Source organism: Amblyomma americanum, chromosome 3 (assembly GCF_052857255.1).
Source record: "Amblyomma americanum isolate KBUSLIRL-KWMA chromosome 3, ASM5285725v1, whole genome shotgun sequence".
In the NCBI taxonomy this organism is placed as follows: domain Eukaryota; kingdom Metazoa; phylum Arthropoda; class Arachnida; order Ixodida; family Ixodidae; genus Amblyomma; species Amblyomma americanum.
This window is the reverse complement of record NC_135499.1, coordinates 156479494-156493654: the sequence shown is the minus strand read 5'-3', so window position 1 is coordinate 156493654 and position 14161 is coordinate 156479494. Positions and strand designations below refer to the sequence as shown.

The 14161-nt window shown below is 44.5% G+C and overlaps 1 protein-coding gene across 2 annotated transcripts in view; it reads right to left on the bottom strand.

The window, feature by feature from the left end:
• The window catches only part of Rcd-1 (Required for cell differentiation 1), a 31499-nt gene extending 17443 nt beyond the window's left edge, over positions 1-14056 (bottom strand). For both annotated transcript variants that reach the window (XR_013313356.1, XM_077658479.1), the window contains exons 1-5: positions 13897-14056; positions 13521-13639; positions 10301-10421; positions 8740-8827; positions 5893-5999 (exon numbers count right to left, since the gene is read on the bottom strand). Coding sequence is in view for 1 of the 2 variants with exons in the window: in XM_077658479.1 (XP_077514605.1) it covers positions 5893-5999; positions 8740-8827; positions 10301-10421; positions 13521-13639; positions 13897-13908 (447 nt within the window). In the remaining variant the exon portion in view is untranslated. The remainder of the gene's footprint in view (positions 1-5892; positions 6000-8739; positions 8828-10300; positions 10422-13520; positions 13640-13896) is intronic.
• Between the last annotated feature and the right edge of the window lie 105 nt (positions 14057-14161).

Genomic DNA, 14161 nt, shown 5'->3' with positions numbered 1-14161 from the left:
AGTGATGACACAGGAAACGGCCCTAAAATGTCCATCCCTACTTGCTGAAATTGAGCTTTAGGCAAATCAACAGGTTGAAGGAAGCTGGCAGGTTTTAGGGGAGGTGTCTTTCACCATTGGCAGTCACGAGAAGATTTGACATACCGTCGCATGTGGCCGCAAGCTTGGGCCAGTAGTATTTCTGGCGAATTCGGGCCAATGTGCGAGTGAAGCCAAGATGCCCAGAAGATGGTTCATCGTGACAGGCGATAAGGAAATCGGCACGAAGAGCGACAGGTATGACAAGGAGATGCATGGGCTGAGGCGGCGAAGGTCTGTTTGTACAAGATGCCTTTGCGGAGGGAAAACGAGGTCAGCGCACGTGAGAAACGGCGAGGTGGGTGTGACATGCGGTTGTCAAGGTAGTCGATGAGTGGGAAAAGCTCCGGGTCGTCTCGCTGCAGTTGAGTAAGAGTTGATGCTGTTACAGCACCAAGGAATGCGTCGTCGTTCAGATCGGAGTCAGACAGGCCGGATGGTACTGGGCGAAAAACAATCGGCGTCGGTGTGCTTTAGGCCGGATGTGTGGATTACAGTGACGTCTAACCCTTGGAGACTCAAGCTCCACCAGGCAAGGCGCCCAGAAGGGTCCTTGAGGTTTGCCAACCAACAAAGGAAATGATGGTCACTCACCACCCTGAATGGTCGGCTGTAAAGGTACGGTCGAAATTTGGCGAGCGCCTACACCACTGCGAGGAATTCCTTTTCCGTGGTGGAATAGTTCTTTTCAGAGCGTGACAGGGTGCGGCTTGCGTAGGCGATGACTCGCCCAGCACCGTCCTGCCATTAGACTAGGACCGCGCCAAGTCCAACGTTGCTCGCATTGGTGTGAACTTCGGTGGCGGTGCCGTCGACAAAGTGACCTAATATCGGCGTCGATTGCAGACGTCTTTGAAGCACCGCGAACGCATTTTGTTGTTCCAGGCCCCAGACAAATGCCACGTCTTCCTTGGCGAGACAAGTTAAGGGGTCAGCGATCTTGGAAAAATTAGCGCTAAGACCCAAAAATCAGCAAGGGAGCACTTGTCAGTAGGTGTTGGGAATGCCGCAATAGGAGTAGTCTTCTCACGGTCAGGGTGTATGCCATCGGAGCTGACACGGTGACCTAGGAATTCCAGCTCGTCAAAAGCAAAGTGGCATTTCTCCAGCTTAAGGGACAAGCCAGAAGAACGGATGCCTTGAAGGACAGTATGAAGGCGGTCGAGATGCTCCGGAAATGTCTCAGAAAAAACAACTACATCATCTAAATAGACAAGGCAAGACTGCCACTTGAGGACGGAGAGTATAGTATGCATCAATCTTTGGAATGTGGAGGGTGCAGAACAGAGGTCGAATGGGAGCACCTTGAATATAAACCATCTGGAGTTATAAAGGCAGTCTTTTCATGGTCGCATTCATCAACTTCAATTTGCCAATAACCCCTTCGCAAGTCCATAGACGAAAAGTACCGGGCGTGGCGAAGATGATCAAAAGCGTCACCAATGCAGGGAAGAGGATAAACGTCTTTTTTTGTCACGTTCAGCTTTCTGCAGTCGACACAGAAACGCAAAGTCCCATCTTTTTTCCTGACTAGCACAACGGGAGACGCCCAAGGACTTGTTGAGGGCTGTACGATCCCATCGTCAAGCATCTGCTGGACCTGGTTCCGAATCGCATCTCTCTCTGCTGAAGACACTCAGTAGGGGTGCTGTCGCACAGGTCTTTCCGTGTCCTGAATGACAACGTGATGCCTGGTAACTGTCTGACCGATTTTGGACGATAGACCGAAATAGTCGCCGAACGAGTGTAAGAGGGCCAGAAGCCGAGACTTCTCTGACGTTGGCAACTTCTCGTTAACATTGAGCTTGCCAGTATGTGGAGGCACCGGATTTGGGAGGTCGACGGACAGGCCAGGGACGGTGGGGCAAAAGCATGGATTTGTGCTACGCAGAAGACTGCGATGAGCGTGCAGTGCCGTGGGACGGAGCAGATGGAAGCTGATCAATACAACATGCAATGCAAAGTACGAGAGTGTGTTGCAGTTTAACACGAGGCATGTTTGGCTGTGGCGCTAGCCTAGTGGTTTAACGCAGCAGCTTTTGAAGCTGATCTGTCATGGATACTGATGTGATTTTTTATTTTTTCTATGCTCCCGAGGTGTACGAACAAACACAGACGATTTTGCTAGGCTCAGAACCTCCGGATTAGTGCTTTCGGGCCAAAAGGCCATATGAAATACAACTACTGCAGCTACTGGCTATTCGCAAAAGCAAACTGTGATGGCACAATACAGGTGTATGCAGATCTGCAAAGCTAGATCATGGAGTATTTTTCATTACTGACATTACAAGTTTGAATTGAATGTCAGGAAAAAAAAAAGTTGTTTTCAAATCTAATTTTATTAGGAAAGAATGTACAGTTTGCTGTGAAACAAATATAAACGTTGCCAGAAGGAGTCAATTTTTTACAGACAACCGAGAACAAACATAAGATTGATTTGTCTTCAGTGTACCTTAAAAAAAACCGTTTACAGCTGTCTCACTAAACAAGAATATGCAGCAAGCAGCTCTATTTTCAGCATGGCATTCAGATGTTTGATATGAGCAGTGAAACTGCACACTGCACCAGGGACATGGCAGAAAGGCGAAAGTGGAAGGGGGGGGGGGGGGGGGGGGGGATATTACACTACCTATACACCCTGACGTCACATTTCCCACTACTATACCACAATGGAGTGAGCATTCCACATGTGCATTTTTAGGTTTGTATGCATGCACTCTGAAAGCAACACAATGTGACAGCATGCATGAAGCTTCTAAAAAGCCTTGCTCAATGGCAAAAAGTAAATCTTTTTCTTGACTAATACTTGCAAAACGCTGAGCAGCTTACAGTAAGCAGGCTACGAGCATAGCCACTGACAAGTTATGCTAGGCCAGCTTCTTTCATTTATGGTGCTGTTAAAACGTACCTCCAGTGAACAATAGCTTTAGCAAACATGAGAGCGGTGCAGCTACATATACTTCCAATACACTGTAGCGCAGCAAAAGACGAGGACACAAGAGACTAACACCATGAGCGCTAACTTTCAACAAATTTTATTCTCCTGAAGCGTCACATTTATACACGAGAAAACAGTAATCACACGTGCGAACAGTATCAAATTCTTAGAAAAACGAGCTCTTTATCTGAGAGGAGAATGGAAGGTGTGCTTACACACGAGCATCCTGACCTATTTTATCTTTTCGGCTTCAATGATTTCGCGCGTTAACCTTTCTCTACTTTTTCCTATTACAAGACTTTTATCAAGTCAAAACCCTATAAGCCTTTCTTTGATAAAAGTCTTGTAATAGGAAAAAGTAGAGAAAGGTTAACGCGCGAAATCATTGAAGCCGAAAAGATAAATAGGTCAGGATGCTCGTGTGTAAGCACACCTTCCATTCTCCTCTCAGATAAAGAGCTCGTTTTTCTAAGAATTTGATACTGTTCGCACGTGTGATTACTGTTTTCTGGTGTATAAATGTGATGCTTCAGGAGAATAAAATTTGTTGGAAGTTAGCGCTCGTGGTGTTCGTCTCTCGTGTCCTCGTCTTTTGCTGCGCTACAGTGTATTGGAACTATGTACCAACAAGCCCAAAAAGCCACGCCACTGAAATATATATACTTGTTTTTGTTCACTGGCCATCCACGAGGCCATGCGAGTACCTGTTGCTTTTCAGAGATATGCACACAATGCTGACCACTTTTATTCCTTCAAACAGTGGAAAACATAATGGCAATACAACAACAGCACACAACAAGAAGCAAAATTTAAACTCAACACTGCATAAAGGCACGCGGCTCAGGAGCGACAAGGATTTAGGGACTGCGCTCCAAATATCGGGTGTTCAGAACGAGCGGCGCGCAGGCGTTCGGCAGCACTGTCGCACAGTGCTGGTGTCAACCTGTGCAGCACTGCCAGGGGGTTAGGCAGCTCCCTTCCGTTAAGCCATAGCCTTGTCTGCGGGAAGCCGTCTTCGTCTTCAGTCACCAAGTCATAGCCAAACAACTGCAAAGCGCCTGCCGTTTCAGTGACTCAATCGCTGGGAGGCCCTCTGCATCATCTGTACGCATTGCCCTAGCATGTAGCCCGATATCCGACAATGCAGCACAACGCCGCAGCCTGCAATTCATTTTCATGCTTTCACGAAGTGATGCCTCAATTGGAGATGCAATAGAAACACGGTCTACTGCACAACTGAGAGGTTCTTTCTAAGCACTGTTGTAATTAAGCAGATCTTCAAGGGCCCCTGTATAGATGGCATAAAGCACTGCATCAAAGATGCAAAACCCAAATTCAAAGGTGACAAATTCAAAGGTGAAAAATTCAGAAGTGAAAAATTCAGAGGTGAAAAATTCAGAGGTGAAAAATTCAGAGGTGACAATTCAAAGGTGCAATACCTGTCTCCTTTCCAGGAGACAGGTATTGCATTTGAATCGGCCCCATCCTGATGCAGTTACGTCCACTGGCAAGACATGGACAGAGCTTACAAAAAAACTGTTCTGTATAAAGAAACAAAATTAGGAGTCAGTTGTACAGAGCAATTGCAAGTGCCACAACATACCCACATGCTCACAGCTTTATTGTGAATATAAGCATACTACGCAGCCGGTCACAACAAGCTTGCATAACTCATTACTAACAGCACCTCACAATGGCCTAGCAGGTAAAGCATGTGCATTGTGAACCTGTCAGGGGCGCTGAAAGTAAGCATAGCGCGGCCACATGATCTAAGTGCAGGAATGCAAGCTGTTAGTGACCGAGGCAAGCTTTGCTCTTGCCTAAATGGATCACTGTTTTGCTTACCTTCGCTTTCACAAGAGCATGTCAGATGATTGTAAATTGTGAACTGTGGGGTTTAATGTCCCAAAGTAGCACATGTGCTATGATGGACGGCGCAGTGGAGGGCTCCGGATTCATTTAGACCACCTGGGTTTTTTTTTTTTTATAACATATGCTGGCATCGCACTGCACACAGGTGCCTTTTGCATCCCACCTCTATCAAAACGCCAAAGTCTGGATTGAACTCTGGTCCTCCGGCTCAGTAGCACAACGCCCTAAGATGGACATGCCAAGTTCCAAACTTAAGAGGTCACTGAAATGCAACACCACACTCCTTTCTCCAAAAAGAAGCCGTGCACTCAATAAGTTGCTTGTTGACACAGCTTGCCCAAGATGCCAGTGCACTGCACTATCGAAAAAGGTACAGCATTCGAGTGCAAATGTGGTTTTGCACTGCATTGTTTTCAGGAATGTGGCAGCTGCAGTGTCACTTCTGATCTCTTTACTCATGTGATGGAGGGACAAAACTGAGCTCAATGCTTGCATGCATCTGCCCACACAATGATGGAAGACCTTCAAAGAACAAATGAAAGGCGGGCAGTTGAGTAACACAAGGCAAAAAAATGCCATCTCCAAAGCCAATGCTACACAGTACCAGAGGCCAAACTAGCACGGAAACCAGAGCTGCCGCATTTGCTTGCAAATCAATTGCCTGAAGCTTGCTTACCACCTAGGCCACTGCACTTCTGTAGCTGCAGCAATCATACAATTAATCACTGCAGTTTGTTCACCACTACGAGTATCCAAAGTGCGAGCTCAGGAAAGGCTAATTTGCAAGCCCGCACTCATACAGGCGTGCACCGACTGGCTACTGAAACAGTACAAATGCACCGCTGCTAATAAACTAAATGTTAATGCAAAATGATCAACCAAAGCATGGAACAAACAAGTGCTTCTGAATGCTGTCTGCAATTAGCAAAAAAGGTTGCAAAGCGCCAGTTGTAGTAAGCTCTGCACTGAGCTGCCCATTACAGCTTGTGCTAGTTCGCACTCACCTTGACTAGAGCTCCGATCACACCTAGGCTTGTGAGTCGTAAATATTCAAAGGGCCGTGTCTTGCTCACGGTGTGGAGAAAAGGGTACAGGAACAGGGGGATGTTGGCTGCAAGAAAATAAAGAAATGCAAATTTCGTCCATACACTAAGAAGGAAGCCACAAATACATGCGACCAGGTTCTCTCACCATTCAATAAACCCTGGCTCCCTTCACTGTTTCCACTGCATGCCTCCCACAAGACATGGCAGTACCACAGTTCTTCAAAAAATATCAAGACCTGTTCAAAACCACCCCTAAACACATTCAGTGCACCACAAATATGAATGCCATTACCCGCTGCGGAGAGGCAAAGGAAAAAAAAAATAGCGAAATTAAAAAAAAAAGTTCCAAAAATTGATGCAGCGTATAATGTGAAAGTATTTTTGTAAAAGCCAATGTATTGCATACTCCCAAGATTCTTCAGTGTTAGTATCGCAACCATCTGCACGTCTACACACCGAAACAATGCTTCTGAAATAATATTGCAAAAACCAGGCACATGCCAGTCGAAAATGTCTTTCCTGCTTTTTGCTGACCTGCCCGTCAATATGCACGACAATTTTGTTAGCACATGCAACAATGCTTTCATGCACTGAATTTAAAGACTTATGCCAAAGGTTAACCACTACTGTCCCTTCCCCTTTCAGATTCAGTACCAACCAAACCTCCCAGACCATGACCTTTCTGACTAGTACATTTAGTTATATTGCTATGCACAAGTGAACAGAGGCTTTGCAGCTGACAAATTATTGCATGCACTCCACCCTCTTTCCCCGTCCCTCCATTCTTATTGCACCAGAGGTGTAACCAAGTGTATATCTGAAAATTTCCACAGCCAAACCTTTCTACTCTTTACTGAACAACCTATAGCAGAATGCAACAAGTACAGTGAAAATTTTCCAAAGGCACCCATCAACATGTATTCCAACTTCAACAGGTGTAGGCTGCGCACTGTGCATTGACAGTGCTCAGAAAAGAGGACAGAGGTAGAGAAGCATACGAGTAGAACGCCGATGCCAAATGAAGTTTATTGCATGAAATAACCCTTGACACCTCTCCCTTGTAGACATGGTGGACTTTCCTGTAGAATTCAGTTTTATAGTCACCCAGAAAAAAGACAGGTGCCGAGATTCTTCGTCAACACCAAGAAAGCCAGGAAGTACAAACTTGGCTCGTGCCTTGGTTACTCATTGGCACAAAATTCAATTTGGCTGCACCCAATATTTACTAGCATGAAATTTAATCAATGCACAGTGAAGAGCATAATTTACCAACCTTCTGTCAAATTCAAAAGCCTGCACAAATACTTTTTTTATTCTTAGGACTAACATTATTTTGCATATAAGTCAATGCAGGTTAATTAAGATGTGCAACAACCTGAATCGCAGCACAGCTGCAATCAAACCGGAATATAGGTGGAACATTAGAAAACAAAAAAACACAGTGAAGAGCAGCGCTCGAGTACTTAGTGGCCTTCTGATGTGTACTGTACATGCAAGCAGCATTTAAATGGAACACGAAAATATATAATGTCATTGCTGCGCAGCCGGTTGGGTTGCATTTGGTTCAAATTAAGGGTGCTTTTAACATTCGCCATCCAATGTTATTTAGAACTGGCAAGTTGAGAGGGTCTGACCTATATCCCCATTTAGTAGGGTAGATTTGAAAATCACAATAAACATACTCAGCCAAACACTAGCCAAGCCACATAAAAAACGTGCACAGGTTTTTTTAAAGTGGCTTGGGTTGTTTTATAAAATAACATTTCTATAAAAAAAAATTTACGGTGGTTTAGCTCTGGTTAAACCTGGAGTGACGCGATAGCTACAGCTGGCTGAGTGGAACTTGGTCACGTGACCAACCACGTGATCAGCCACGGCGCCGTGCCGCCGGCAGCTGCTTTGCACCATGTGACCTACCACGTGACAGCATGGCGGTGTAGCCACAGGCGCTGACGGCTCGAAATGCTACCGTAATGTAGCTATCGCTATAAAAATGGCCCTCTCATCGCTTCATCAAAAGGGTGCATATCTGAAGCCTTCCCAGATGACGTTACAGAACAGCTCCATGCAGCAAGAAGTGCGGCGTTCTATTGTTTGACCATGACAAAGAACAAAGGAGCTATGTCATGCCGAAGCACAGGTTTCCTCTAACTTTATGCACCTTTGATCTCAGCTGTGGTGACAGTTTCATCAATATAAGGCCAACAAACATTTTTGTGGGTTCATTTTCCCAATTAAGGATTAATTTTTTTGCATGTTTTCATGCCAGACGTTTTGGCAGACAACCTACAAGAGCAATAATAATTGAAGAAAAAAAATCTCAGCTTCCTGGATAATTTGTTCTCCGGCAGGAAAGGGTTAAGCAACGCCACGTGATGGATTATTGAAATTTTATGGAAACGGATAACAGCATAATAAACAGCCCTTACTTATTCCCACCTGTTTCGAGACTCAGTGGTTTAGCGCTGCATTTTTTATTATGTGGAAGGCAGCAGTTCGAATGCGAAAGTTAAAACTTTTTCTAGAATTCTTTCACACCTGAAATTAATATCACAGAAATCACTTATTGTCTGTCCTGAGTGTTTCTGTTACCTTCTAGGTTGAGTAGCCAATTTTGCAATTGCTCCAAAATTGCAGCTGAGCCAAAATTGGTACTGTACCAATGAGCGAAAGGAATCCGGTATCTATGCATACTGCCATAGGCTTCGACAATGGTAGACATCAAGGAGCACATCCAGCACAGCACTGCTGCTATAGCAACTGGGCAGTGCACACGTCAACGGACCCCCGCAGATTATGTCTTACCTGCAAGGAAATAGGTGCGGGTGTCTGGGTGTGAAGCCACACACTGCAACAGAGCCAGGGCATTGCATACCCTGTTTGACTGGTGTGCCTGCACAGGATTGAGACAGAGCAAGAGATCCAAGAAATGGTCAAAGCAGCCATGACACAGCGGACTACTCTCATATGTCGCAGGAAGATAAATCACGGCACGCAAGAGTTAAACCTTTGATGTTTTTTCCATTCATGTACGCTGGTAGACTTCAGTCCCGCAGGGTTTTTGCCTTACGGGTTTTCGCCTTACCTTTGCAGAGAAAGAACAGATTTCAATCTTCAGCATGTTGAGCAGTTACTGCGACACGCTTTCACGACTTCAGATTCTCTGCGTGATCGCAACAAAGGCGAGCGAAAGTTGATTTTTATCTTCACTGGCACTTCCTTGACGGCCAGTGAACGTTGATTTCCATCTTTATTGGCACTGTCCTTAATTACTGATGGTCACAGACTGCTATCGCCCTCCTGGTTTACCGAGTCTAAAAACCCCTGACAAAGGCAGCCGCACAGCAAAGGTGTTGGTGGGCGCCAAGTTGTGTTGGCGCCACAAGTGCAGAGAAGACACGCATTTTATGCATGGAGTGTGACAAGGCACTGTGAATAGAGTAATAATCCAAGGACTATTATACTCATAATTAATACTGAAAAGTTCTGCAGTTCTCAGTGGTGCTTGCACGAAAATACTGTCCCCAAACTTTTTTTTTACATTTTTTGCTAACTTTAGTCATTCTGTTTATTTGAGATACACAATAAAATAATTTGACCATTTGGGAAAGTTTTTTTCTTCGAAAAAATTCTACTATCGAAGGGTTAAGCATTGAAGCCAAGGATACAGAAACCGTTAGCGACCTGCACAAACCGACTACAGTAAAATCTTAATGATATGAATTTGTGAAATTCCCTCGTCGGAGTGCATTATATACAATGAGCAAAATTTAAAACGTTTGAATACTCTCCCACGGCATTACAGAAGATATGAATGTGTGAGCCGTGACAGCACCCACAACCACTAAGTGCTGCCTGCACATCGCCCACGCCGCTATCACCAATTGCGCACTATACAGTAGAAGCAGTGAGCGATGGCACACGGCCCGCACACAGCTGACATCGCGAGAAAAAGGTAGCACACGGCCGTATATGAATTCCATTCAGTGGCATGAATACATCTCCCATGCTTCGGCAAAAAGATTTTGTTGGTTTAAGATGATATAAATTTTGGATGACCTGAATATTTTTCACGATCTTCCAAGATTCATATGGTCAAACACTTCCACAACTCCCTAGCCTAGAACACTTCTGATCTTGTTCTGGCTATTGAAAATACTTCAAATATGTGCACTTTTTGCTGACAGCGTATCAACAACCACAGCAGTCAGAAACACAGCCCAAGATTGTCTAATCAAGACTTAACCAACAACTGCGAGGAATGAACTCCAACCTTCCAAAAAAGACAAAAGCCCCAAACAAAATAAAAAATTACCATTGCATTTAGGCTCATTTAAAACAAAAATCCGAGAACAATGGAGCTTACAGTGAGTGTTGGAGGGTTGATGGCAGGGTAGATGTTGATTATCTCTTGCAAAAGTGCCGCAATGGTGCCAAACGAGTTCCACAGCATCGGTGCCAGGTCAGGGACAACCTCTCGTTTTTTGCTGCATATCAATGGCATGTTTCAATTACAGAACAGTTCCACATACACAATCCCTGCTACAACATCATTAAATCAACAAATATCATTAAAGCAGAAAGTTCGAAAAGGGCAGTAAGATTTATTTACGACTCATACGGCTGCACTTCAATCACCGAGCTCCTCAAGCGAAGTTGGTTGCCATCCGTGACACAAAGGAACCGAACATGCCACTTAAAATTTTCTTTCAGCTTATAAAAGGACATAAAATTAACATATTGCACATCCTCACTTTTTCAACTGGTTATGCAACATAACAACAACACTCACTGACAATAACACCACTAAGTACGAGAAAGAACTCAATTTTTATTTTTTTTCCTGCAAGTATTAATAAATAGAATAATCTTACTAACGATGTTTTAACCCAGGGTTCACTGATATTATTTGAGTCACATTCGTCTTTAAGTAGCGAGTGATTTTATTACGTGCTCTCATCCTTGCCTTTTGTGCGTTGTGCAGCATCTCAGCTATCACTTAACTTTGCATGCAACGAGCGACCTCATGTCCCTTCAATTATGCACCATGCATTTTGTAATTTCATTTTTTATTTGATTTTTGTATCCACCCTGCTAAGGCCTTGGCAACAAGAATGTGGTATCAATAAATAAATATAATTAACAAACATCGTGGCCTCACGCTCTTCGCCGCTACCTCACAACAAACTGAATTACATTTTGAATGGTGCTCACAGCAGAGCTCACTAGGATATGACAAGGTAAAAATTGTGCCACTTCATGCAGAACAACTGTGGCCACATACTCTCAAGTTTTTGCCGCTGTGGCACTGGGCCGAAGCTGTAGCACCAAGCAAAGTGTTAACCAGAGGTTACAGCTGGAGCAGATCAGTACCAAAGAGAAGGAGAAAGGTTATGCAAAAAGGCAAGAAATATGGAAAGCATTTTTACACTGGAGTGACCTGTTAGCACTATGAGCCATGGTATGAGCACAGCCACATGTCTGATGCAAGTGTATGCGTGAAAAAGAAAAAAAACTGAGAAGGCCCCTGCCCACTGCAGTGCTTGCTGTATCTGACCAGTCAACAAGATTAAACCATACTAAATACAAATGCACGCGTCATCTCAGGCCACTGTTCTCCAACTTTGCACCAGCTTGCTGCCAGGCTTGCATTTATTACAGTAAAAAATAAGGTAGCAAAACATAACTGCCCATCAGAGCTTAGCATGCAATGGTCCAGAGCTGCATAAGACACTAGCCACATTCTGCATTTAATGGGTGTGTTCTTTGTTCTTTTGCAAGTGCATGTGCAGCATGCGCTGCAGCAAATTTCAGTGCAATAATTTCTTATTTCTCGCCCAAATTTTCAGACGACAGCGAATTTGTCCCACCGAGCAATTCAAACCACAGCCTATATTCAGCAATTGCTGAAAGGCATCTGCTGGCAGCCTCCGAGGCCGCAGTGGTGTGATAATGTTCATGACAAACCAGGCTTTAATGCCTTGTTCGTCAAGAAAGAAGACAGCCAACCCTAATTCTTCCAATAACTTGAGGGAAGCCAAACACTGTTAAAGGCAGCGTGGAAGTGGCACCATTGGTCACCTACAGGAACAATGCTGATACACGGCCGGTGCAAAGGACACAGCGGGCTCAATGGGCAGTGCATCGTCTCCTGAGGCCAAGTGAAATTCACTAGCTCCATTTAGTGGCTGCATAAGTAACCTGATCCTGGCAACTTGTAACAAGCAGTGAATATGTCCTCCATGAAGAAAGACAAAAGGTTGAGTGCTTTCAGGGGTAGACAAGGGTACTGCGCTTAACAATTTGCTCAACCAATATCACTTCAGAAAAGCACACAGCATGTGCACTAGGCATGTCCTCTTTGGTAATAATTGCTAGAAAGTGGAAAGGAAGAGACGCTGCCCAATGTTACAGGAACCTATGCAAGATAGAAGTCTCAAAGAAGGCTCCATGTTTGGTTCATTATCTACAAAGAAAATGTAATTGTGCATGACGAGATGCACTGGATGCCATAAAACAATGTCCCAAATTAATTTCATGCTAGGTTGATCTTAGATGCATTCCAAGTTGCTCCTTGACTGTGGCAAGAGGCACAGCTCCCTGTTAAGTGTGTCGCAACGTATTTTTATAGGTGAATTTCTTATAGAGCAGCCACGTCTTCAAATTTTCTCTAAATAAAATTTCTACCATGAGCAAGTTTCTACTATCAGATATCATAGGCTAGTAGTTCAACAGCTGCATGTATAGCATCTGAAATGTGAACGTGTCATAAGCATGTTAAGCTGACCGAGTAGAATGCTCTTACCCCCCCTACATAGAGCTATATAGGTGTTCCCACCTGGTTGGTTACAGCTGTTAACCTGTTTGCATGTGTCCTGCTATACGTTTTACACTGAAATTCTGCAACGATAATGCCAGAGCAAGCTGCACCGTTAATTCCTTCAGTAAATGCTGCAAAACTTCATTCAACAATGAAGACGTGAGGTAAAGTAAAGCAATGACTTGATTAGTTTTTTTTTGCGCAAGGGCAGCTATTAGCCAAAGAGTGACATGGCAAAAGGCGTCTTCGTCTACACCAGGTGGGGACCAAAGGCCCATTTCCCAAGCATAGTCCCAGATAAGCCGAGCAACTGGCCAGATGAAAGCTTGTACCCCTTTTATCACATGTGTGTACTCGGCTGAACCGACGGCTTGAAGATAATACTGAATTTTTTCTACGAACCGACTGCATTCGCAATGTAAACCGGGTGTTTGCGGCAGCCGTGCCATCATTCGTCCCGCTACAATTACCCCAACAGCGCGAATTCACACGCTTCGCTATCAGCGGTATCAAGAAGCAACCACATACATGATCTATCATATGCGAGATTAGGACAAAAGCGCCAGCTTTGCAGCCGCAACACATGCATTCGGTGTCAAGCGCGCGAAGTGAACAGCAACGAGACAACCAGATGGATGGCTTCGCTTTTTTTTTTCTTCTTCTGTTTAAGTAAGCAATTCGAGCAAAGCTCTCACACGGAAATGGGCCATGTCATGTAATGGCTCACGCACACTCGCTCAAGCGTATGCAGTAGCGTTACACAAACCTGAGTTCCAAAAGCGCATTTTCGCGCGTCTCGGGATTGGAGAGCTCAATAATCCACTGGAATATCTTCTCCTTGTCCACAGTCTGCATGACAGGGTGCTGCGGCACGTTCATCAGGGCCTGCATACCAGCAATACACAAACGAGTGCAATGAACGCCCGGCAAGGTTCGGCAATGTCAAGCCAATGGCATTTTCAGAAACCGCTGCTTCAAAAAACCGTTGAGAACTAAGGAACTATATTGCTAAATACTGACAAGTCGTTTTAAAAGATCCCTGCAAGCCTGCAAAAACAATGTATACAATGCCGACATCCTGCACATCAGCGCGACAAGAGAACGGGACTCTGTCGGCACCGGGCCAAGAAAGCGCGACTTACCGAAGAGTTCATAACACCTCTACGATATAGTTGCTATACACACAAATGCGAAATATAATCCAGAGCTAGTTAACTTCAATGCGCGCTGAATTAACCCTGTACGCGGACTGATCGCGTAAAACAGCCGCTGTCTTTTTTATCGACTACCCGGACATCCGTGGTCTAGTCTCGGACCCATTGGCTATTTTTCTTGACCCTTACCAAGAGTTGTGCCTGACAACTTGATTACATCTAAATTTTATACGCAATAAAAACAAAATTATTT